This window comes from Alligator mississippiensis, chromosome 2 (assembly GCF_030867095.1).
Source record: "Alligator mississippiensis isolate rAllMis1 chromosome 2, rAllMis1, whole genome shotgun sequence".
NCBI classification, from domain to species: Eukaryota; Metazoa; Chordata; order Crocodylia; family Alligatoridae; genus Alligator; species Alligator mississippiensis.
In genome coordinates, this window is record NC_081825.1 from 206,775,741 (window position 1) to 206,801,332 (window position 25,592).

Below are 25,592 nucleotides of genomic sequence, written 5' to 3' on the forward strand. Positions count from 1 at the left end.
AGGCAGAGCCTGCAGCTTCTAGTCAGTTGCAAGGCCTTGATCAGGCTCACCTGGAGCCTGTGAACTGCTAAGGGGGGCTTTCAGGAGGCTGGGGGTTGCGGGGCTGGGGTGGAAGCTGGCTGTGGGCTGAGGAGTAGAGAGGTGTTGGGGAAATACACAGAGTGCCTGGCCGGCGCCTCCATGTGCTTCTATTAAGGGCTGCTAGACCCACTTAGGTTTCATGTGCCCCCGGCCAGGCACTCCAGCCATGAGCGGGGAAGTGTGGAGCCAGCCAGGCACTCAGTGTTGTTCACTCTAAGGAGGCAAGGGGGACCCATGCTCCCAGATCTGTATGGGGGGGGCAGGCTGTCGGCTTGAGCTCCCTCCCTGCGTCCCTCCTGCGGGGCTGCTGTAGCCTTGCAGGCAAGACCTGGTATGGCTGGGAACAGCGGAGCCGTGCTGGGATCTTCTTGCCCCCCCACCGCCATGCCTCCTGCACCTGCTGCTGCTCTGAGTGGTGGAGCCCCACGTGCAGGAGGTGCATCACTGGGGCAGTGCAGAGCGAGCAGCCACTAGGAGATCCCTGTGCAGCTCCTCTGTCTCCAGCCACACTGGGTCATGGGGAGGGGAGCAGGGCAGCAGGTCCCTGCCACCCTGCTCCCCTCCCCATGACCCAGTGCAGCTGGGGACAGAGGAGCCACTGGAGACAGAGGAGGTGTGCGGGGCTTTCCTAGCAGATGCTCACTCTGCACTGCCCCAGTGATACACCTCCTGCACTGAGCAAAGCGGTGTGGGGCTCCACCACTGATAGCAGTGGCAGGCGCAGAAGGCGTGGCGGGGGGGGCAAGGAGTTCCCGGCACGGCCCCACTGTTCCCAGCCATGCTGGGTCTTGCCTGCTGGGCTACAGCGGCCGCACAGGAGGGAAGCAGGGAGGGAGCTCAAACCCACAGCCTGCCTCCCATACTGATCTGGAGGCACAGGTCCCCCTTGCTCCCCAGGAGTGCGCGTGGCTGCCGGGAGCCAGCCCTGTCCCTGCCCAAGTCAGCAGCAGACAGCAGCAGCAGGGGGAGCTGGCTGCAGGCTCCTGCTGCAGCTGCCTTCTGTTGGGGGCAGGGAGCTGTGGACCTGGGTCCCCTGTCCCATAGCTCTGACAGCTGGGGTCCCCTTCCAGCAAGGCGAGGGGGCAGGGGCTGTGTGTGGGGAGCAAGGGGCATAAGCAGGGCTGGGGGGCTGTTGTGGGGGCAAAGAGGGGCACCATCAGTGCCAGAGGGGCCTGTGGGGGGCCTTTAATTTGAATCACAGATTTTGGGGGTTTTATCAGAGACTTTGCATTTTTTTTGTCATGGAAAACCAGGATAGGTCAACCTACACAGCTTAGAGGAAGCTGCCTAGATTGAATTGATTATACCTCAGGCTTTTTGACTGTCTGTACTTAGCCTAACTGCTTGACCATTTTCTGTCTCTTCGCCTTACAATCCCATTGGGTTAATTAATTCTTTTACTATTATGCGGTCACGAAACAGGGCCAATTTTTAATTTTAACCTTTCTTCTTGGAACAATATGTAGATAGCAAGGACTCCTACACAAGTTATTCATTTTTTCATTGAGGAGATATAGTCCAGTGGCTACAGGGAGCTGGCACTGGCTGCTCCTGGGACTACTGCAGCAGGAGCTGGGGTGAGTGGGGACAGGCAGAGCCCTGGGGAGTTCGGGGCACGGTGCAGCCCAGTGGCTGCCGGCAGCTGGTGCCAGCAGCTCCTGGGGCCACTGGAGCTGAGGCTTGGGTGAGTGGGGCCATGGCCCTTTCCTCTCCCGGCACAGACTTACCTTTTTGGGTAGGGGGGGACATCTATGCTGATCACATAAGAGTGAATTGACCTCGCATATAATGAATTATGGGTCTAAATATGCTTATTGCATACGAGCAAATTCACATATAAAGAACCTGCATAAATCAAGGGGAACCTGTATTCCAGATTCTGGTCACCCTTACTGGAAAGAACTTCTTTCTTGCATCCAACCTGAAACCATTTTCTAACAGTTTATGGCCATTGCTCCTTGTCCTCCCCTGGGGTGCCCTAGTGAACAGTTTTATCTCCCAGCTCCCTATATTCACCCCATACATACTTATAGATGACCACCAAGTGCCCCTTCAGTCTTCTCTTCTCCAGACTGAAGAGTCCCAGATCCCTTAGTCTTTCCTCATAAGGTTTGTCCTCCAGGTCCTTAACATGTATACTACTATTAAAATACAGCCACCTCCATGGTGAAAGATTATGGTTATATACAACACACCATAGAACAGTGAATGGAGGGAATTTTTTTTCCAGAGATACTGTAGCATATATGTAAACTTACTTAAAGTGCTGTGGGATAGTTAACAGTCACCCAAAGAACACACACAACCTAAGATTTTGAAGTCTCATCTGTAAAACAGGGTTCTTTCTTAAACAACACAAGATATTCCTGCCAAGTACTGAACATCCTGACAGTAAAACATAGCAAAAGAATTTATCTTTTATGTTCTGACAGAAATATAAAGAACACAGCAATGGAGCTGCCAATCAGAAGTGGCATTATACAGGAAATACCGGAGTATTTAGTGCCTTTTACAGCACAGTGCTAGGCCAGGAAATCACAGCAGCAAATCATGCTTCTGTTTGCACATTCTCTGCGACTAATAAAGAGAAAATAGACCAGCCTGTAAGTAATATATTTTTTCAGTCATGTAAGTATATATAAGGAAGTTTAACTCTCAATGAATGCAACTTGCTGTACAGAGTACATAGGTGTATGCATGTGCGTGTGCATGTATGTGCGTGTATGTCAAACATTTCACTTACTGAAAAATAGCACTTTGCAAAGCAATGTATTGGACAGTTTTATCTGTAGAAAGCTGTGTTGTTTCAAGTCTGACATCATAAGAAAATGAGAAAATCTGCCATCAAATACCTTTTTAATCAGGAGACTTGTAGTAAGTAAAATACATTACCAGTCTTTTTCCTACAATGAAACTATTCCACCACTGCTTTTTCCAACATCAGATCCATGTCATGGTATGAGAAGTTGGAAGCATTGAACATACAAAGGAATTTGTGTCCTTGTCCCGTTTCTAATGAACAACTGTTATTTAGGTATCAAAACTGGCATCATCAAAAAAGTTTGCTGAGGTTAGTATGGTTACATATTAAGGAAATCCTGAATAAAACATTCAGCTGTGCAACAATTTGGTTATTTTTAAAGCCTTGAAATTATTGTTTCCACTTATTTTTAGGGCTACTATTTTCTTTCACCCAGTAAAAAGCAGAAAGTGATGATATGTTTGGCTTGTGCAAGGACTATAAGAGGAAAGACAGAACTGAAAAAATTACCCCCAGGTAGCATGTTCTTCTGTGCCTCTGGAGAAACAAGTTGTTCCTCTTTGGGGCCTTTTAAGTATGTTAAAGTGACAAAGGTTAGTATTTTTTATTTTGTTTTACTAGCTGTACAGTAGACCCAAGATTATAACATAAAATGAAAATTTACATAGACTGTTGTAATTTGTATTTGGACAAACTTCAAACCTGCATATAGATTCAGTTTCATTGTTTGCTAATGAGCAGATATGGGAGGATCTGGAGATCCTGCTGGAAATTGGGGGCAGAGGGGCAGGGATGATCAGCACACACTCCTCCTCTTTATCATGGATCTGAAGCATCCCCTATGTTATGGGGAATCATTTTGTCTTCAGAAATTTTGCATATACAGTATAGTAAATATTATTGGTAGTAGATCATTAGTAGGAGGTCTTTATGCAGTAAGTGGAGATATCTTTGAAAACTGATTCATCTTTATCTAAACACATATATGCACATGTATATTCACTGATCTTTAAAATAAACGTTTTGGCTGTGCTACAAAAATTTGTAATAGCTCTCTCTTGTCAAATTTGACAAATAATGGCTAAGTCAAAGCTACCAAAAATACCTGGAAATTCAATATGATCATCAAAGGTATATGCACAGTAGATGTTAACATGTCCCATATTTCACTAAGTTATATAGTTGACTGAATTCATTTTAAATCAAATTCCTGGGCTTCATTAAAAAGAAATTTATTTCTATATTGATTTAATAGAAGCAATAGCATGATTTGAATCTGATCTCTTTTTATATATATATCTCCAAAAGACTGATTTATCCACCTTGGAAGCTGAAATCACCCTGAGTCACTTAAAAGAAGTTCTAGCATCTCTGCACACTGAAGTCTCTGTACAAACTATCTCAGAAAAGATCTCTGCAGTTATGAACCAGAAAGCAGTAAAAATAATTGCATACAGAAATGGAGCTGGCTACCGAAATGGGCAGTTAATCATTGCTAGTACATTTCCTATGGTAAGTAGCAGTCATCCCCAGAGATAAGCATAATGGCTGTAGTACTGGAAAGGACAAACACCATGTCAGTGACTTAGATGAACCCCAATCAGAATCTCAAACCTAAAATTTTTAACATGATGAACTTCTGGGGTTTCAAATATATATAGGTCTCATCCCTACCACAAGTTTTCCCAATCATATTCAAAGCCTAGAGGAGCCATAGTGGACATGACCCATGACGTTAAACCAACGGTGCTCAACCTTCCAGTCTGCAGACTGGATCCCATGGGCAGGATCTGTCTGCAAACGGCAACCAGTGTGGAGTCAGCATGTGGTCCATGGGTGCAATCTGGCCTGCTATCCTGGACCCACATGACAAATCTGGCTGTGGCCTGACCCCACACAAGATCTGGCCATGGGCCATCCCCATGTGCAAGCGTAATCTGGTGCATAGAGCTATGTCAGCTTGTCCACAGGGCTCCCCATGAGTCTAGAAATTTGGTGGCACAGGATGAGCTCCACTGCATTAAACCATTCTTATAGTACCAGTCACGTAATAATACTTTAAATTGTGATATTTCTACCATATAGGCTTATAAATTTAGAACATTTTAAAGAAATTTTGGTTGGCCATACATTATGATTTTGCTCAGTTGTATGTTATGTTAACTCTGGTTTAGGCTAAGATTCAAATTTTGACATGTCTGAGAAATACACATCACCTACATCAGGATGGTGCTCTTCCTGCTCAATAGCCTGACCCAGTCTATTCTATCACAGCTCCCTCCTCAAGAACGTAAGACACATGAACTGTGACAATGACTTTTGTTGACTGTATCGAGAGTTCCCAAAGCTTTTGTACCTATTGATAGTGAAAATGAGTAAATAGACACCATAAACACCTCTGGGTGTGTGAGCCAGCCCATCACGCGCCTTTTATCTAGAGATTATGGCTCTTTTCACCATAGGATAATTAGTTGCATCTCTATCTCTCCCATACTCAGAAAAATAACCCCACCAGCTTCCCCATAAGTTGCTCCTTGGGCAGAAGATATGCCGATTCGTAGAGCAATAAGAGTAGGAACAGAGACCAATTTTGCAAGATGGTGGGAGCCCACCACTCTAGCCACAACCTTTTCTTTCTCCTCAAGGGCCTTCTCACAGTTAGCCACTCTTCTGCCTTCTTCATGGAAGTAAAGCTGTAATATTTCAAGCTTCCTTCCTCCTCCTGCATGTTCTTTAGACTGTTTAAGCAGGAAAAGGTCATTCTGCATTGCCACTGAGCCACAATTTTGCTTTTGTGAAAGGCATAGTCAGTCCCCTAAGTTACTCTCATAACCTTGTAGTCAGAACAAGAGTTTCTCATGGCTTCTGAAGTCATGGCCATTACTGAAATATTATCAGCAACTGCCACAACACAGAGGAAAGGATCCCTGTTTCTTGTGTCCTGAAGGTGACTGTCTTCTCTCAGCCTTATTTTTACCTATACCCTTTCTGCCAGTAGTCAAAGGCTCTGTGGCAAAGATGTACACCAGCAGCTTCTGCAGGCACCTTTGTTTCACCTCTTAATTTAGAGTAACTGGCCTTGACGCCTGTTTTTGATTGACCAGAGAAACATGAGCTGAGTTCAAATACATGGTTTGCAGCCAATGAATGAAAGTGTATGGAATTCCATATTATTGTAGTGTTCTTCATAAATAATCATTTGCAATGTGGCAAAAAATCTTGCTTTGTTCAAGGTAGTAAATAAATCCTTCTGACTCTTCTCTGGCCCTGGTTGCAAACATCTCAAAAAGGTCCGCCAGTGAATCCAAAATAAGCTTGTCCTAATTGTGCTCAATCAGCATGAATGAGAGACATGCCACTTGAGCTAACTTGAGAAGTAGTAACCTGAAAAAATGTTTTAGTCCATACTGGCTGCATCTACATGAGATGCTGACTGCGCAGTCATTACCGCATAGCCATTTAGTACTGGCATAAACTTGAGATGTATAAACTTGAGATACACTTGTATATACTTTAGATGTATAAACAAGACTAAATGGCAGTGCAGTAACTACAGTTACTGTTAGTAGCATCACTGAATGGCTTTTTTTTGTGATGCTGGCTGTGCAGTAGCCCAAGACTACGCAGTAGCACCACGTCATGCTTGCTGCCATGCAATGCTACTGTGCAGTAGTCGTGGGCTACTGTGCAGTCAGCATCTTGTGTAGACATAGGCCACTAAGCATGGACTATAAATGGGACTCAAGTTGCCCAAGGACATTGTGTTTTCCATTGTGCTGTATATTCTTACCCTCATTCTCTAGCTGCAGTAGTGGCTTGTGCTATCAAAGTACTATATACTAGGCACGTCTACATGAAAATTTACTACTCATTTGACTAATTAACTGTGCAGCAAACTTCTCAGCATCTCCATGTGTGTCACTGTTAGGGTGCATGAAACTAATGAATTCCACAGCAGGGTAGTACTTGTAGATACATACTCCTATCTTGTAAATATGAGCACTACCCTGTTGCCGAGATTTTTCATGTGCAGCAATGCACATGTAGATGCAGACTAACTGGCTGGGGCAGGAGGGTGCTTTAATGCAGGGGCTGCCTGCTAGCTAGCCCCACACTAGAGCACCCTCATGTCCCAGTCAGTCCCTCTGCAGCACATTGAACTTGGTCAGAGCAGCCCTGAGCTGGCAGACTGACCCCTGAGCCTGGAAGCCGGGGCCGCTCTGATCAGGCTCCATGTGCCACAAATGAATAAACTCTGGACCTGATTGCTTTGGAATTAGTTGCTTTTGGACACATGGTCAAAGGGTGTGCCTGGGAGCAAAATGCTCTGGAGCAATAAGCTCTGGAATTTATTCACATGCACTTGTTGCACATGTAGATATGCCCATGGTGTATTATATAAGGTGTACATCCTCCTATCTTCTCTCAAGGCAAGCTAAAATATACTTTAAGTTTTTTTCATGATAGGACCAGACTATTCATTTGTAAAATTTTCAAATTAATTAGACTATAACTAATAAAAATGGAGATGGGTAGGCACTATTGATAAACTTTACCTTAGGCAAAGGGGCAGCATAGGCTCATGCACTATTTAAGGTTTGCTGCAGGAAGCAATTTTACCTTATTTGTGTGATCATTTATTATTTCCTGTGTTATTTAGCTACTTACCATATGTACAAGACAACTTGACCTTACCAGGAAAGCCTGCAAACTATACACCAGTGATGGAACCCTAATCCTTCCTCTACCAGATTTAGTTGCATGGGCTGTAAGCAAATGTTTTAGGCAAAGTGTCTCAGACAAATGTGAAGAGACAACTGCAATGGAAGGTATGTCTTGGTTATTCTGCCTGTGGAAGGTAAAAAGTCAATCTAAAAAAATTCTTAAATTTGTAGTGAAGTTGCATGTGTATTTTGTTTGTATTGTGCTCCTTTTGATATATTTCATTTGAACAAAAATTAGTTATATATAAATATCAATTTTGGAAAATGTTAAAGTGCAGAAACTTGAACTGATTTCTATAGAGTCCTATACCTATCAGGTGCTTAATTTAAGAATATAACTATTGTTATTGTATGTACAAATCATACTAGCTACTGCCTAGCTGCTTGTTTACTTGTATACATTTTTAATTTAGATACCTAATTGTGTAGGCTAATTTGGTAGTATATTTTTTTTGCATGTGACCCTGATTTGTAAATCAGACCCATAATGGTAAGCTTCCATTAAATAAATGTCAGGTTATTATGAAACCAATTGAAGGCTACCGTATTTTCTCACATACCATGCACATCCCTTTTTTCCAATAGCCATTTGGTGGAAATTGGGGTGAGCATGTTAAATGAGGAAATAGGATAATAGCAGCTTTTGCAGTATAAGATTATGCAAGGGGAACAGGAACAAGAAAGGAGCGCACCACACATGGGCAGTGCAGTGAGCACATAGGGCTTTACAGCCAGCAGTGAGGGAGCCCTGCATGCTCATTCTGTGGTCCCTGTGTAGCACATTGAGCATTACTTTCTTTCCCTCAGCAGAGGTCATACTACAGAAGCTCCTGCTGATTCAGGAGGTGATTTTTCTGGCACCCTAGCTTGGGCTTCACTGTATTTCCTTTCTTGCCAGCTGCAATAGGACAGCTGTAGCTGCTTTAACTCCCTAGCTGCTGGCTGGCTGTAGACAGGTCCTCCCTCAGCAGTGGGGTTTGTCTTAGCAGCAGCTTAAGGCTATCCCTTGAGCTTGTGCAGCATCGCTTTTCCCTTTTCTCCCCGTTCCCCAACAACCATTTCACTTTGTTAAAAGGCCACCTTTGAGTTGCTACTGGGGCAGAACCTACTGTTGCAAATGCTGCTGTTGAGGGAAAAATTGTCCATGACCAGCCTGCAGGTAGGGGTCAACAAAGCAGTCATTTGTTGCTTCCTCCTACTACAGCTGCATATATTTATGCTGCTGGCAAAAATAATGTTTTTCTTTCCTTCACTCTCCCTTCTGAAAACAGGAGCATATCTTCTTGGGGGGGGGGCATGTGGTAAGAGAGTAAATATGGTACTACTTGTATACAAGGTGACACATATTCCAGATGAGGGTTTTATAGGCTTTTCAACATAATTGCTCAATGCCAATCACATTTTATCTTTTTGATAGGTTTATATGTAAATATGCAACAATCTATATGTTTGAGTAAGCAGGTAAAAAAGAAGAATTGAAGTGGCAACTCCATTTTTATCTATTAATATATTGAGAGAGGTAGAATATTAGTAAAGATCTAACAAACCCCATTTTAGCAATAAATGAATTTACTATTTGTTACAGAACCTCAGCCCTGAAATTCAGATATAGTTCAGGATTATGACTATCCCAAAGTTTGGAAGCATTTAGTTCCTCACCTTTTGTTTGAGCTTATTGCTAATAATTACTGCATATTGTTTATTACTTAATTACAAGAATCAAGGACCCAATTCAATAATGAATGTAAGCACAAGCTTAAAACCCAGGTTTTTCAGTGAGTTTTAAGTAAATGTGCTTAAATGCTTTATTGAATCAGGGCAGGGGCAGAGCTAGATGCAAGAGTTTTAAAAGGGGATGTGAACTTTAAAAAAAAATGGTCTGCAGAGGTAGCTGCACCCTGCTTACTTCCCCTGTGTGCTCAGCAGCACCTTCCCTCCTTCCCATTCCCCTTACTCCCTCTCTACTCTTCTGGAGTGTGGGAGGAGTGGAGATACTACAGTCCTTGCCATTTCTGCCTGGCTCCAGCTAGGACTGCAGGTACCAGCTGCTTGGAGAGTTGGGCTCAGCTGGAGATAGCAGTGATGGTAGGCAGGTTTCCCTTTCTATTGTGTTCCCCACCAGCCCAGGAACAAATGCAAGGAGGGAGAATCTGCTCCTTGTACAGCCTGGATGGAGCAAGCTAGGGGCAGTTTTGGAGCTGCTCCTGGATTAGTTGAGGGCAGCAGCAATGACAGGTATGACATTGAAGGGTGGGAGGCAAGACAGCAGTGAAGGTGGGGGCAGGGGAGGGAAGGGAGAATCCTTGTCTTTTTGGGGGACTTAAAGCCCCTGACTGCTGCTTCCACATCATTGTCTGAAAGGTGGGGAGTGCAACCTCTGGATCAACACCTGAATCAAGGAGTATATGGCTTATAAGGGAAAAAAGATTTTCAAATCATTTTCTATGCAGAAAATCTGCAGTTACCTTTGGGGCTATTAAAATTAATATATGTAGGTTGCTTTATTATGTATGACAAATAATGTATTAGAGCTCGTGCACTTTAGGTCTGTAAGTCAGAATCACTTTTCTTTTTTTGTGACTGAAGATGATCAAGTGTCTCATGTAACACTACAGCAATATTCCTTCATGGGATAAGGAGCACTTGCAGGTGTAATACACTACATGTTATCGAGTTTACTTGGATGATATAAAACTACCCCTTTTGTGATGCTGCCATGTATTCCATTTGAAATCCAATTTTGTTTTGCATGGTAATATTACCAATGCTCTTTATTATATAGTTATAGCATGTATAGTGTCCATGATCACTATTTACAAAAGTGTTCCTAAATTGCTAAGGATCTTCGGAAAGAAAAACCCTACAAAGTTACTGGTCATCTTCTAGTTATATGCAATAGTAGAGCTCTGCCTCAATGTGTCCTAATTCTGTTGAGAGCTCCAGGAAGACAAAATGGTGTGGGCCTTAAAGGTACAAACAGAAGGAGGTGTGGGAGAGAAATTCAGCTTGAGAAGTAAGGAGGAGATTTGCAAATGCACAAAGGGGAGCTAAACACCCAATTACTTTTGAAGTTCAGTGACAGTTGGGCATCCCTTTGTGCCTTTGAAAATAGCCCCCTGAGGGTTAATTCCTTAGCTCTGTCCCCAACTTCTGCTAGTTTACCATTTTTTACCCTTTCCTAATTTCTTACTTTAATTTGTAGCCTTTAATATTTTTTCTCTCTCTCCATACTCATGCATTCCTCATCTGATCCTGTGACTGCTACTACGTCCTCTCTCCCTCAGATAATCAATACTGTCTTCCACTTCCTCTTAAAACATATTAAAGTTCAATGAAAGCTGATAATAGAGAGTTGATTATATGCTAGATATCCCTTCACATTACTAAGATGAAAAAACAGGTGGTCTAGTCAATGATGTACTAGGAAGGGGGCATGCAGGAAGGGTACCAGTTATTCAGTGATTCTTTTCAAGGCTGCCTAGATCATCTTAATCTGCCTTGATAAAACTGATTTCATGAATTAACAATTTATAAACTTGATGAGAAATAGAATCATGTCTAATACAAAGTGAACCAATTCTAATGAGAGGCTTCATGTAAGATAGCATGCTGCCTGGAGAACTAATAAATGAGAAAGGAGAAAATGCAGAAGAGATAAGTCCCTCTCACAAAGTTAGTAGGTTAAAATCAGATATTAAAAATAAATACATGAAAGAGGGTAAAGCTGGAGAAGGGAAAGTTGAACCAAATAAAAATAGAATACACGAAGAAAGTTTGAAAAAATAGGAAAACATCTACACTTAGTTCAAAATACTATATAGGCAACTCCTGCTTAGCCCTCTTAATTGGTTCTTGAAAAACCGAGCGTTAAGCGAAACGAACATTAAATGAAACCAAAAGTATTTGATGACCCAAAATGGCAACCGCAAGTGCTTTTAATAGCCCAAGACGGTGACTGCAGTGTTATAATGAAACTCACTGAGAGCTAAGTGGAATCAGGTATCAATTTAAAATGAGCATTATAGAGAAATAGCGCTAAGTGAAACAGTCTTGAGTGAGGGTTGCCTGTAGTTATTCATTGTGCCTCTACTGAACATAAATTTGCAAATAAAATCACTAGTATAAAGCCTTGTAACCAAAAACTTTAGAGATATTTAGGTCAGATTCTGATTAGGGCAGGGGAATATGAAATGTAATATTGGATGCTTTTGTGTTTTAACATTTTATTTTGTGAGCCATACAATTTAGCCATATCATAACCCTGAGTGATAGAAGCCGAAGGGCTATATGAACATTAATATATGTCATTTTCATGCTATAACGACTGCTTTCGCTGGTCAACAAATAAACCATGGTTTTTAATTCTGTTTAAAAAGCCAACATTTTAAAACCTTTTATTTAATGTTATTACATCAAAACATTGCAAAAAGCTGAAATTCAACTAGAGGTTGATGTGAAATAGTATGAGCATGGCAAGATAGGGAGGGAATACTCAAGATCAGTGTTCCTAAGAAATGCTGCTTGTGTGTACCCTATTAACTGACTTTGCTGAAACTGCTCAGAATATTCCAGTTTTATTCAGAGAGGATATGATTAAAATTAGAGAAAATATATTTTCTCTATCAGGCAAACTGACTGAGCTCCTGGTTTCAGTGTAAAACAGGACACATTCTTAATTACAGCATCTTGCTCTTTCCATTACAGTAGGTAAATAGGAGTTCACTACTATATTATACTATACAATAACTAATATAATAGTTAAATAGAGTGGGTTTATGAGAGTTTTCTTCCAAAAGATAGAGAACTCTCACAAAAAGTCCTTATCCATATTTTCTTTTCTAACCTTCTTGGCTAAATACAACAGTCCAAAAGCCCAAGGTGGAATCAATTCAATCGTTTCAGCTTAGTCTAAGCTGTGTAGATTGAACCAATAAGCAAGTGAACAGACATTCACATTTGATTCCAGAAATGCAGCCACATGCCTTCAGTGGCCCAGGACAGAAGCTGGGGAAGGGGGTGGGGCAAGAGCATGGATCTCTGCTCAGCTGGAGAAGATGGCTTGAAGCTGGAGGGGATCTGGGACAGAAGTTCAATAACCGATTTAACCTAAATCAGCTAAGTCTGATAATACATCCATCCAGATTTATCCTAACCAGTTTTGGACATTTTGAAAGTGGTTTATGTTCACTGAATTTCTGCTGTGTTACAGATTTGAACTTGATCATTTATACCAGTTTATGTAATTTCTATCTCTAGCCCCTGTGATTTTCACTTGTACACTTCCTTTATCCTCAAAGATTAATGCTTGAGATTCATCCTGGTTTTACGCACATCATTCCCTTTCCTACACACAAAATGGCTTTGTAATGTATATGTCTCTAGTGGGTTATGGAATAGAGAAAATCCCACACAATTTACTGAGTCGTTTGATGCACTGGCTGGGGAAATTTTTAGCTACTTGCACGATTTCACAATGATTACACTCTTAATTCATACAACACAATTTTATTTTAAAATTCTTTGCTACACATCTAACACTGCTTAGCTTTAAGAAATACCACAAACATTAAGAACACAATAACTACATATATCAGAAACAATGCTCCGAATGCACTTCCTTATCAACAATGTTATAAGAATTAGTATTACAAAAACAACTACAATTACAACTAAAAGTTAAATTTGAATCAATACTATTATTTTTATAATATACTTACAATCCTAGAATTCCAAGAAGCCAAACACCTAAATATGGTTTCATTCCTCAGTAGTACAATTTAATGGGTTGGCCTCAGTAGTACGGCTCAACAGGCTCGCCTCAGCAATACGTTTCAATGGTCTGGCCTCAATACTGATAGGACTAAGTCCCCTTCCTTCAGTCCCTTTCGGGTGCTCTGCAGCTTCAGCGTGAACTAAGAGATTCGTGTTCACGGAGAGGGTGGTTCAGGTGATCGGTCTGATCCGGCCTACACTTGTGATTCTTCTTTTGATGTTCTGCAAGTGAGGTTACCTCCAAATTGGGACAGTAGGTTACAGTTTTTATTGAGTGAGTTGCCGTCTTGGACCCCTCCTACCCAAACCTGTCACTACTCCCGAATTTGGGCTCAGATCTTACTCAACAGATTCTTTTGCTTGGTAATCAGTTTCTTTTGTTGACTATTTTAATTACTTTGGGGAATTTCCTTTCTTTCCAATCTTTTCAAAGGCTCCTAGGGTGTGATTTCTTGGAATGTGGGATGTTTACTTAAGGGTCATTTTTAGGTTAACTTTGTTAAAGGCCTCTAAAGATAAAATTCAAGAGTTAAAACTTTGAGCAAAGTCAGGACCTTCCACACGTAGGCCAAAACAATGGCCTAGATAAGAAGATGAATCTTGTCTTCTTCCTAAACTGGCGAATAGGCAACTATTACAAACATTCAAATATATAGTCAGTATATAGTCACTAACAAAGGCCACACCCCCATCCCCTTGTCTCTTCCATCATGTCACATTACCAATTAATGCTGCTCCAAAAATGGTATCTTTAAGCTTTTGTAACTCTAGCTAATTGAGTTTTTATTGCTTCATAGCCAGTGTATAAACATAAATTGTAATCTTAATTAAACTAATAAGATGGCATAAACATTTTATCCTGAAGTGATATAAAGAGAAACTGTTGATATTTTTCTCAAAATACAAAGATAAGCAAATGGAGAAAGAGAAGATAAAATTGGCTTTATGCCTGGCAACTCCAGAAAGTTTGAACATGATTGATGATTCTCTGCTTACCAACATTCTCAGAAAGCCTTTTGAGATCTGGGTTTCCTGTGGAGAGCCTTTTTTGCCTTTGAATGGTATGAGTTCCTTTTTTCTACCTCTTTACAAGGATAGAGTTACGTAGAAACAAACAGTTTCCTTAAGCCAAGCTCAGAAAGAACCCATATTTCAGGGTTTCTGCTTTTTACTTTTAGGGGCTAAGAAATAATTCCATTGCTCTTCCCTCTGCTCTTCTTCAATGCATAACATGACTTCTGAGGGTTTTTAAGTTCCTTGGAATAATCAGATGTTGGCTACAGCTGAAAATGGGAGATTGTCTGGGGTGTAGTGGTGTTCCTATTCTAGTGGTATACCACTCAAGTGGTTGGTTATTGGGTCTTGCTCATTCTTCATATTTAAACTGATTTCCAGGGGATTAGGAAGGAATTTTCCTCCACATTCAAAGGGCAAGAATGAGTAGACTGTTTGTTTGACTTGCCTTTGTAATGTGGGTTGTGGTCATAGGATCATCAGGGCATATTTTATCTTATGAAGTCCCTGTTATTTCAGGGACTGTTGATGGTCTGAGGTCTCTCCTACTCTTTTCCTGTGAAACTGTTTTTTTGGGTTTTTTTTTTAAACTAAATATCCTAAATCTATAGTGAGCGTTACTGGTTTCTTAATGTGGCTACTACCATACACAGGAAGTAGCAAAGTACTTTTTATGGACACTTTTGGAAAAGAGACTGAAGCAGATTCTAAATTTTTTTCCAATCCAAAATGTTTTAGTTTAGTGAGGAAAGTATTTAAACACACTTTTTCTGACAAATGTTATGCTGATATGATGACATAACACATATTTATGTCATTTGCATGACTCACATGATTAAAATTAATTATATGCTTTAAGTTAGGGTTCTTAAAGGGACTGATATGGCCAGTTAACCATAATTGAGATCATTTTAACCCTTTGGCTAATATTTAAATTTCAATTTAAACTTACAAAATCAATGGAATTCCACATTGACAATAAAGTGAACTGTTGAAAGTTTATTCAAGCATGATACTAGGTATTTACTGATACCTTGAGAATTAATTGAACATTATCATTCTGATAATGCAAATCCCTCTATTCATAGGTGCATGTTAAAACAAGATGGTCTAAAATAGTCTTACTCTATCAATGCTGGAAGAGTAAATGAAGTACTATATTTATTCAATTAATACAAGTTTTTGTGTCTTGTTCTGCTAAGATATTTCATAAGCTTTACATTCTCCCATAGTTTCTTTTGAGGACCCTTCCAAAGTCCCTGTCTAAGTACAGATGTTCAAAAAACCCATGGTGAAAGTGCTTTAACTCTTGAACTTCACTTAAAGTGCCATAATTTGGAGTGCATTTGAACCAAACAGACATTTGCCATTCAGTCTCACTCTGCCCAGGGCAGAGTGAGACTGTCCCAGAGGAACTCCCCCATATTTCCCAGCATGCCCTATGGACTTGGAAGCTCCTGAGTGCAGCCAAATGAGCAAGCCATCCCTGACTGGCTGCCTGGTGTGGAAGATGAGTGTTCCACCCTGCCACTGCTCTATCAGTGTCAGGAATCAGAGAATCACAGAGAAGCAGGGCTGGAAGGGACCTCCATGCTGGGTTAGGATGCAGAGGTCTGGATCCAGGTTGGGGAGCCCATCTGCCAAGTGCCAGTAGTGGCAGGCTGGAGGGGTACTGGAGCTGTGATGGGAGCTGAGAGTAACTGTCCCATTTGGATTTGCCACAGATTGGAGGGAGGAAGGGTTCCAGAGCATGATTGCTTGGGGCCAGGCTGGAGACAGACATGGACATATGCACACTCCCAAGCTCTGCTCCCTGCAGAGAGCCAGCAGGGGTTGCAATGCAGTGCTGGAAACTCTAGCATGGGGGTGGAAAATAGGATCCCCTGCAGGGTTGCCCCCCACAGCTTCCCAGCTTGGGTCTTGGTGGGAGACAGGGCCGGGCCCCTCCTATAGCAGGGATACTCATTTCCCACCCCTCCCCTGCCAGAGTTCCCAGTGCAGAAAAAAGCAGTGCTTCATTGCTGCTCCTGTCTGCATCTGGGGGTGGGGAGAAGGAAGCAGGGCTTAGCCCAGCCCTCACTAAGACCTGAACTGGGAATTTGCAGGGGACCTGCCCAGCAGGGAGGCTTCTTCCCCCCAACTGCAACCAGGAGCTACAGCACAGCACCCTGCTGTCAGGGGGTGGGGGTGGCAGGCAACCCTGTCCTCACCAAGACTGGAGCTGGGGGGGTGGCATCTGGCAGGGGGCTCCTTTACCAATCCCTCCTGCCAAAGTTCCTGGCACAGCAAAAAGTGGCACTGAACTGCAGCTCCTGGTTGCAGCTGGGATGAAGGAGCCACCCCCAGCTGAGCTGTGGCATACTGTGGAGCCAGGGCTGCTGCAGGGACACAGAGCCCAGACCCATCCCCTGCAGCCTCCTCAGGTGGGCAGCAGCACACTCTGGGGCTGGGGTGCTTTGGGGGAAAAGGGATCTGGGCTCAGTCTCCCCTCAGCAGCCCTGACCCTAGGGCTTACTGCAGCCTGCCTGGGGGTGGGGGGCTGAAGAGGGTTGGGCTCAGTGTCTCCACAGTAGCCCTGGCTCCATGGTGCACTGCTGCCTGGCCAGAGCTTCTGTGGGGAGAAGGAACCCAGACCCCTTTTCCCCAATGCTCTTCTGGCCAGACAACAGTGTGTCATGGAGCAGCTACAGGTAGAGACCCCCTTTTCTTTTCCCCAACCCCCTGTGGCCAGGCTGTGGCTCACAGCTGGCTTCAGGGAGGAAGAAGGGCTGGGATCAGGGGCTGACACTGACTCAGATCAGCGAGAGCTGGGGTGGGCGGGGCCATCCTAGTGTTCAGGCAGAGCAAATTTGCTCTGTCCACAGACCTTGCACACGGGTGGTGGTAATCGTGCTCTAAGTTAACCCTCAATGGGATCTGGCACAGACATTTGATAAATCAGTAACAGAAAGTTCATTAAAGTGTGTACAGAAGTTCTTCATGCATGTTTTACAGTGCTGTAATTTAGAGCACCTGTTATAGCACTATAAAATTACGGTGTTTCCAGACCTGACAAAAATGAAGTGTTTGGTGGAGAGGGGTGCATTGAACCTCCCTGCATTTTCCAGGCTACGAGGCAGGGGGCACTCTGCAACCTCCTGGGGCTTGCTCAGAAATTTGACCAGTGTACAGAAGTTATTTAAAGCACACTAGGCACATCTACATGTGCAAATGCTGCTGAATGAATTTACTCCAGAGTAAACCCACCTTGGGTAGGCATCTACACGTGTGGGCATTTGGGAGCAGATTTGCTGTTTCTGGCAGCAGTCTGCTCCCACCCTCTCAGAGCAGGCACCAGCGCCAGCTGCCCGGCGCAGCCCCATCTCTTCCCAGTGCATGAGGCACTGAGCTGGGGCTGCACCGGGTGGCTGGCAGTGGCTGCACTGTGAGAAGAATAGTGGCAAAATTTGCGGTGGATATAGCATCCTCCCAGTGCCATTGGTGCCTGCTCCCAGCCCAGTCCCCACTGAGAAGAGCCCTGTGCAGTCCTGGCTGCAACCCACCCCACCCTACACAGAAACCTCGGGGGCACATGCCCCCCTGTGCTGTCCCAAAGTTCAAGTAGCAGCAGCAACAGGAGCTGCCTTCCCCACCCCGCCCATGGGCTGAGGCTCCACGCCCCCATCCCACCTGGGCAGTGCCTGTCCCTGCCCCTGCCGTCTCCCTCACTGTAAAAGGCATTGATCTGCACCCCCATGCCCCTTCCTTCCTCCCCCCCTCCCCTTCTACCCCAACAGATTTACTAGCTGGAGGCAGCTGTATCAGAAATTGGATCAGTATCGGCTGATATGCCTCTTTAAATATTGGCTATCAGTATCAGCCCCAAAAATCTCTATTGGTGCATCCCTAGCTGGCAGCCATCTTTAAAAGAGAGCCCCACTCTGTGCTGTGTGGTATTGGTCCCACTGCAGGCAGCTCATGCTCCCGGGGCTGCATGGAACCAGGATGAATGGTGGGGTTGGGCTCAGGTGGGGCAGTGATTCTGCTTATGTCTTTGCTGGTGGTGTGAGAAGTGAGTACTTGTTGTTCAGTTCCAAGGGAGGAGTGACCCTGGTACTGTGTGTCTTGGGGCCTGAGATGACCATCTTCCAAGCAGCCCCTGGGTGGGGCTCTGAGTCAGTCTTCCTGTTGTCCATCTTCATGTAGTCGGGTACTTTCTCTCTTCATTTTTCAGGAGAAGAGCCTGACTGTAGCAGTGATCAATCTCCTGCACGTGGGCCCTGATGGCATGAAGCTTGCCTACCTGGGCCTGGAGCTCAGTCAGCTGGGACTCCAGGGACCTCACTAAGGAACATACACCGCACGTCGTCCCATTCCCAGTTGCTGGTTCCATCTGAGTGGTGGCCTCAGTGTTGCAAGGGGAGGGAGCACCAGCTGAGGTGGAACCTGCGTGTGGCAATGTTGTGTGCCCCAGGGGAAAACCAAGAGCATCAGTCATAAATGCCTAGAAGAAGACTTCAGATTGCATATAAGGAAAAACTTCACAGTTTGTGTAGCTAGACTATGGAGTAGACTTCCAGTGGGGGTGATGCAGGCATCTACCCTAGAGATCTTCAAAAGGAGAGTGGACTTTGCTGAGGTTATTTGACCCCAGCAGTCTTTCCTGCCCATAGCGGGAGGGCTGGACCCGATGATCTCATGAGGTCCTTCCCAGCTTAAACTTCGTGAATCTGGGACACAGCTGTGCAGCAACACAGTGGCAGGGACCAGTACCAGCGTCTGGGCAGGCTGCTAAAGCTGGCCTTGGGCCCTGTGGTACAACCCATTGGCCAGAGGCTGGCTGCAGGTGGCCCAGGACCCCGGTGTCCCTGCAGAGTTTTAAGGGTCAGGGTCTTGGGCAGGCAAAGAGGCACCCCAGCCCTGGGGCTGGAGAATCTCCCAGCCCCATGGCTCTGGGGCTATCCTGCAGGTGGCCCCCTGGTGGTGGGCCTGACTGGGAGCAAATAGCATCTACATGTGCATTACAGACTTCAGGTAGCAAATTAACTCCTGAGTAAAGCAGTTTACTGTGCGGTAAACATTTGCTTATGTAGACAGTGATTCTTACTGTGCAGTAATTTTTTCTTCTGCGCAGTAAAGCATCTCATGTAGAAGTGCCCTGTAGGCTGCTGAAGTGCTGTAAAATACAGCACTTCAAATTTAATATCTCAGTTAACAAGGGTTAATTTAATGTGCTGTAAATTTTTTTTAAAGTGATATAAGGCCTTGCACTTCTGTAGGCACTGGAATAAAATGCCTTAGAAGGCAAAAAAAGCAACTTCTGTACACATTTCTTGTCTAATACCTCATCCATCAAGGCTTAACTTAGAGCACAATCCACTATTTTTAAAATGTTCTAAAAGCCATGAATGTCTGTTTAGTTACAGCTTTAGAGTACTTTCTGGGCAATTAATGCATGGTAGGTGTAATGTCTGTACCTAGCCCCTGTCCCTTCTAACTGAGTAATATTAGATCTGTAACTCACTAATGCTCTTAAGTTTATAAAAAACTATTTGCTGAAATAGATCCAGTTATACAAACCAATTATGCATTCAATCACTATATGAAAAATAGCAAATAGAAATATTAATTTTCTGTTGTTGCAGCTTTGCAAAAGGTAGAGAAGCAAGAAAAACAAAATTGGTTTGAGAAGGACAGAATTTTGGCTGAGCTAAATACCATGAAACACAAAATGCGACAACTGCAAGGTTGGTATCATTATTCATTCACTTAGGTGCTATTTTATTTATGATGAATAGATCTAATTTTCAAATATGAGCGTGCTTCTTCCAAATTTATGCAAGTAAACTGTTATTGGGACATACTTTAGAGTAAAATCCATCCAGGCAGACTTGTTTAAACTGTGCATGTGCAAAGCTACATTTACTTCAGTGTAGTTCCATCTAGGTGTGGGTCCATCTACATAGATTTTGATGCCAAAAATGATGTGTTGGTGTGCAGTAGCATAACAGGGTGGGCAAATGGGGCACATGCTGTGGGTGCCACCTACAGAGAGGGGCACTAGAAGGGTGGGGGGTGGGCCCATCTCACCCTGCCTGCACTTTCTGGGTACAGGAAGCTTCTGGGACAGCAACATGTGTCATAAAGTAGGATTATCATATTTCTAGGTCCAAAAAAAAGGACACCTGTCAGGGAGGGGGGAGGGCAGAATATGATGGTGGGGAGGCAGTGACATGCCCTGCCCCTGCCCATTCTGTTGCCCCTCACTGACAAGCCACACCCCCACCCAGCCCTGCTGCTGCCCCTCACCTTGGACCCACTGACCCCTTCTCTGCCAGTGCCCCTCACTCCCAAACAGCAGTACCCTGCCTCCCACCTCTTGCTGGTGCCCCTCACTCCCAACCTGCAGCCCCCTGGTGCTGCCAGTACCCTGAAGACCCAAACCACAGTAACCCATCCTGTCCCCCATGCCCCTCACTCCTGATCCACAGCCCCCTGCCCCAGCCCCAGCTGAAGCAGCTCCTGCATCTCTCTCTTCCCCCCCCCCCCCCCCCGTCTCTTGCTGGAACCCACGTGGGGAACACGTGACCCCGAACAGCCAGTCACCTTGCCTGCTGCTCCCAGCTCCAAGCATCCAGTCCAGGACAGCAGAAAACCCGGACATTTGCTTTTATTTTTAAAAACCCATCTGGATGCAGCACAGAGGTCCAAATAAGAGGACATGTCTGGGAAAACCCGGAAGTATGGTAACCCTAAAAGGGATTCAAGGCATTCTTGGAATCACAGTTTTATAGAGCAGCAGTGGAGAATTGACCTTGTTCTTGCTGCCAACATCAGCATTTTTTTTGCACTCCGGGTATGGGTTTCAATGGCAAACAAATGGGATGAAAATTTCCCCTCTGACAGTAGCAAAGTCCACTGCTACTTTAGAGACTCCCAAACTATGCTGTACTCTGACACTGCCCAGCTTCTGCTTGCTGCTGATCTTGAGTCCTACAAGCCAGAAGGTATGAGGCAGATGGTGGAGAAAGGGTGAGAGGACTGCCCTGGGTGCATGCTATTCCCTTGTCAGTGGGTATTTGAACAGTGAGGCGCATTGTCTGTGCTGAAAGAATCCACTATTAGAAATCATGTTAACATAATTTGTTTGAAAAAAGAATCTGGGCATGTATATCAAAAGCTGCTATGTTTTACTATAGCTTCACTTAGGAAACCAAGTACCTGGCCTGGTTATCAAGTGACGATCATTGTTTTAGGCGGGTGTTAAACTTCAGCAAGTATTCCAGTTCCCTTAGTTGGGATTATTTTAGAAATGTATAATCTCTGGGCCATAAATAGTTTTGTTAAGTGAAGAAATAATTCTATTGCTGAACAAAATGTTTTACAGACTCCAAAAAGATGACATTAGTACTACAGGATGGAATTTTTGGCCAGCATTTAAATTAACTGTTTTGTTCACATTGGGCTTTAGGCTATTTAAAAAGAAAATCTGGACAGCTCTAGTAGATAACATATTTGTTTCTTTTATTAGTCTGAATGGTGATGCATCCATATTTGTCAGCCCCTGATCTTTATTGCAATTTATACTTAGTATTTGTTTTATAAATTATCTTTTAGTATTTAGGACTTAAAAGTACCTAAAAAGGATGGCAACAAAAGAATAAGTTCATCAGGAAAAAAAAAGCCCAGTTTAAATAAAGTTACCTGTTCAAAATCCTTGTGTCTCTAAAGGGCGACGAATAACAGCCTCTAAACCAGCTGTGCTAGTACCCACAAAAAGCGCAATTCAGCCTATAGTAGTAGAAGGAGGCTGGACTGAAAAAAACCAAGAAGAGATGAAACTCCTGGAAAATATTCAACATACAGAGGTAATAGAAAACACAGTTTATATGAACGTTTCAAAATTAAAAACAGCAGTTCGTGTTCAGAATTTTATCACAAGGTAACTGGGTTTTTGGTTGTAGCCGTGTGTCTGTATACCAGTATTTGAAAAAAAATTTACACGCACCTATCTTTTTGAATGGATGGAGCCCAAGAATTATTGACCCTAATGAAGAAGGTAAAAAGGGCCTTGTAGATACATGCATGAGCAATTAGATATATAGCAGTAAAATGGACCCTAGTGTTTCAATACTAATCACTCCTAAGGCTATGTCTCAATGTGTAAAAGAATAAAGGATCAAATATTGATTGTAATAGAGGGATTGATAATTTTTAAAAAAAAGTAATTTCTAGTCAATGCAGATAACTTCCACTTTTTTTGCTTAGGAAAATGCTTCATAAAAGCTGTCATGGGCTTTGTAAAGTAACCTTAATATTATGTATTCTGTTGATGTGTTAAAGGTGTTGTAATCATAAGATAATGCACAATTCAATAAGTGTTTCAAGATCAAGTTGAATAAATTATTGCACGTAAGAACATGCACTCTATATATACAATAGAGGTGCCATGAGATCTCTTGAAAGGTGCCCAAAGGTGAGAGAAATAAGCAGATAAGCATAAGCTCAGGCTCAGTCCTTGCCTGGACATTTCATTTCCCCACTACCTAGCCCCTCTGCAAGGTACACTTATTATATATTTATATATGATAAATAAGTTAGTTTTTCAAAATGAGGTCCCACTCAATTCACAAAAGTTATAGAAGGGGGAATACCTTGAGTCAAAAATGTTGAGAACCACTAGTCTACATAGTACAGATTGTACTGTCCTATATACTTGAACATGAGAAATAAGCCAATATTCAGTGAGCATTATGGCTCTGTGGAAGGATAGCTATTGTCCCCCAATATTAGATATGTGGAAAAATTAATCACAAAATATACATACATACAATATACATATATATATACAATGCAGCATGTTTTTACTTCCTAAAAGATAGACTATTCCAATTACCAATAAGTATTTTGGGGACCACACATTAGTCACAACCCACTTGCAGATTTACACTGAATTAGATAGCAATTCTGCAAGGATTTTTGTGGCTGATGCCTTTTATTGGACCAACTGCATGGCTGTATGTTCTAATTTCCTATACTTAAAAAGTTCTGAAGGTATTGTATATTGTGTTAATTTCTCAGGCTCTGAAATGTTTTCATTACAGACACAGTTCTCAGAAGTTCAAGCATTGCAGTTCAAAAGAAGTTCTCCGTTTTCACCTAAACTGCTGTCAGGCAACCGCAGATGTCTGTACAATCAACCAGCTGCAAAAAGAGTATGGGCTTACTTGAATGGTTATAAACCCAAGCAAGGAGTTTATGCCTGGGGGAAAACAATTGCAGAGGTAAAGGTACAGGAGAAGGAATATGTCTTTCAAAATTGCTGCCAAGTGCTTACAGAAAGGCTGAGTCTTTTGAAGCCTATGGGGAAAACATGGAGTTTCAAGGCTCAATCTCTCTGCTTACATAATTCTTTTGACTCCCCTAGTAGAATTGTGGGCAGAAAATCTGGCCTTAAGATTCATAGTTTATAACTGTTTAGCATATTTATTATATACTTAATGTAGAAAAAGATAAAACATGCTTTTCACATTATAGCACACTTCAATTCATTTGATATTTTTAATATGTGTAACATGACATCACTCTAAACAAAAAATTAATGTAGCTACCAAAAAAAAATCCCTAAAATGGAAAAATCTGCAGAAACCCTCAATGATGTGCAAAAAGGTTTGATGTACTGTTCCCTTAAGGCAACAACTTGTATTGTGCATTGTCAGACTTCCAGGATATTTCTCAGCTTTCTTTCAATGTTTATATGGGCAAAATGTAATTATTATCAATATACATATACACTGGGTGTGTCTACACGTGATGCTGCATCGCCGTAGCAACACACTACAGTGACATAGCATTGGCAGACAAAAACCATGACACCACAGCTACATCGCCACAGCGGTGCAGTTGCTTGATATAGCACATCGTTACGGTGATGTAGTGGCTAAAAATACCTGTGCGCCTTGCAGGCGGTGCAGCATGAGCTGTTACTGCGCCATAAGGGCTCATGTAAATGCCCAGTGATTACAAAATATACTATATACATACTATTATAATATACACTCATCTTCTACTAAAATAGTATCCAGTGAACCCCCTCTCCCCTCATAGTCCAGATTCTTCAGAGGCTTCACATTCATTTTGGGTGGTGACATGCTTGTATTTTAATTGGAGTCCCCTATTTGTTTCAGATGTCTGACTCAATAAAGGATTAGTAGTTTCTTAGAACTACCTTAAATAAATGGCAATGGTTATAACACTTCTCCCCAGTTTCAATGAGGTGTAATCCAATCCATAAAAACATATGTATTAATTTTCATTGTTTTAATAATAATATTCAGTGGGCATGTCTACACATGCATTTGATCCAAAATCAGTTTACTTGCAAGTAAACTTATCTTCCAGTGTCAGCTCCACAGTCATGGGGCTGGTGCTGGGAGATCCTTATCTCCGAGCCCTAGCTCTGGGAGATAAGGATCTCCCAGCACTGGCCCTGCTGTCACAGAGCTGGCGCTGCCAGATAAGGATCTCCTAGTCCCCTGCTCTCCCCAGTCATGATAGCAAAATGGGGGCTGGGAGATAAAGATCTCCCAGTTCCCACTCCCCAATTGTGATCTCAGAGCAGGGAGGGGCTTGGAGCTCCCTGCTGCTGGGGCAGGGGCACATAGTCCCTGTCTGGGCTCCAGTGGCGGAACCAACCCTGGGAGCAGGCAGCTCCTGTGGGAAGGGAGCAATCTCCTGCCCCGTGATGGCTGGCTGCCTGGAAGCAGATTTGCTCCTGGTCAGGCATCTACACAAGTGCTACTGTGCAATAAACCACTTGTAGATGCACATGTCTACTATGCAGTAAACTATGCTAGTTTGTAGTAAAACATCTCTTGTAGATATGCCCAGTGAGTATATATGCTCCACTCCCCCCACACACATACAGATACTTTAAGGACTGTCTTTCTCTCTCTCTGAAATTTCTGAATTGCTCTCATGGGTATTTTGGGTATTGTGAGATTTCATAAACCAGAGGGACTGTTCTTAAAACTGACCAAATAGGAAGCTAGAGCACTATAAATATAGACAGAGGGGAAGGCAACAGGTGGAAGCCAATATAATTACATTAAACAATCACATTCAGACAAATATATGTAATTTTGAAAGTTCATTTATTTTGGGGGAAGGAAGTTGGTTATTTTTTATATGTCTTTCTCTGCAGTGATAACTATAACAGAATATTTCCAATGCTTTCAATAATTCTCTTGTCAATGTTGTTT

The 25,592-nt window shown here is 43.0% G+C and overlaps 1 protein-coding gene across 1 annotated transcript in view; it reads left to right on the forward strand.

Annotated features, from left to right (window-relative positions):
* Positions 1 to 25,592, forward strand: part of LOC102561513 (doublecortin domain-containing protein 1) — a 96,729-nt gene that overhangs the window by 52,352 nt on the left and 18,785 nt on the right. Inside the window, exons 10-17 of the mRNA XM_019476789.2 lie at positions 2,514 to 2,684; positions 3,256 to 3,435; positions 4,151 to 4,354; positions 7,503 to 7,671; positions 14,247 to 14,399; positions 19,977 to 20,078; positions 22,063 to 22,199; positions 23,436 to 23,615. Of these exons, the coding sequence (XP_019332334.2) occupies positions 2,514 to 2,684; positions 3,256 to 3,435; positions 4,151 to 4,354; positions 7,503 to 7,671; positions 14,247 to 14,399; positions 19,977 to 20,078; positions 22,063 to 22,199; positions 23,436 to 23,615 (1,296 nt within the window). The remainder of the gene's footprint in view (positions 1 to 2,513; positions 2,685 to 3,255; positions 3,436 to 4,150; positions 4,355 to 7,502; positions 7,672 to 14,246; positions 14,400 to 19,976; positions 20,079 to 22,062; positions 22,200 to 23,435; positions 23,616 to 25,592) is intronic.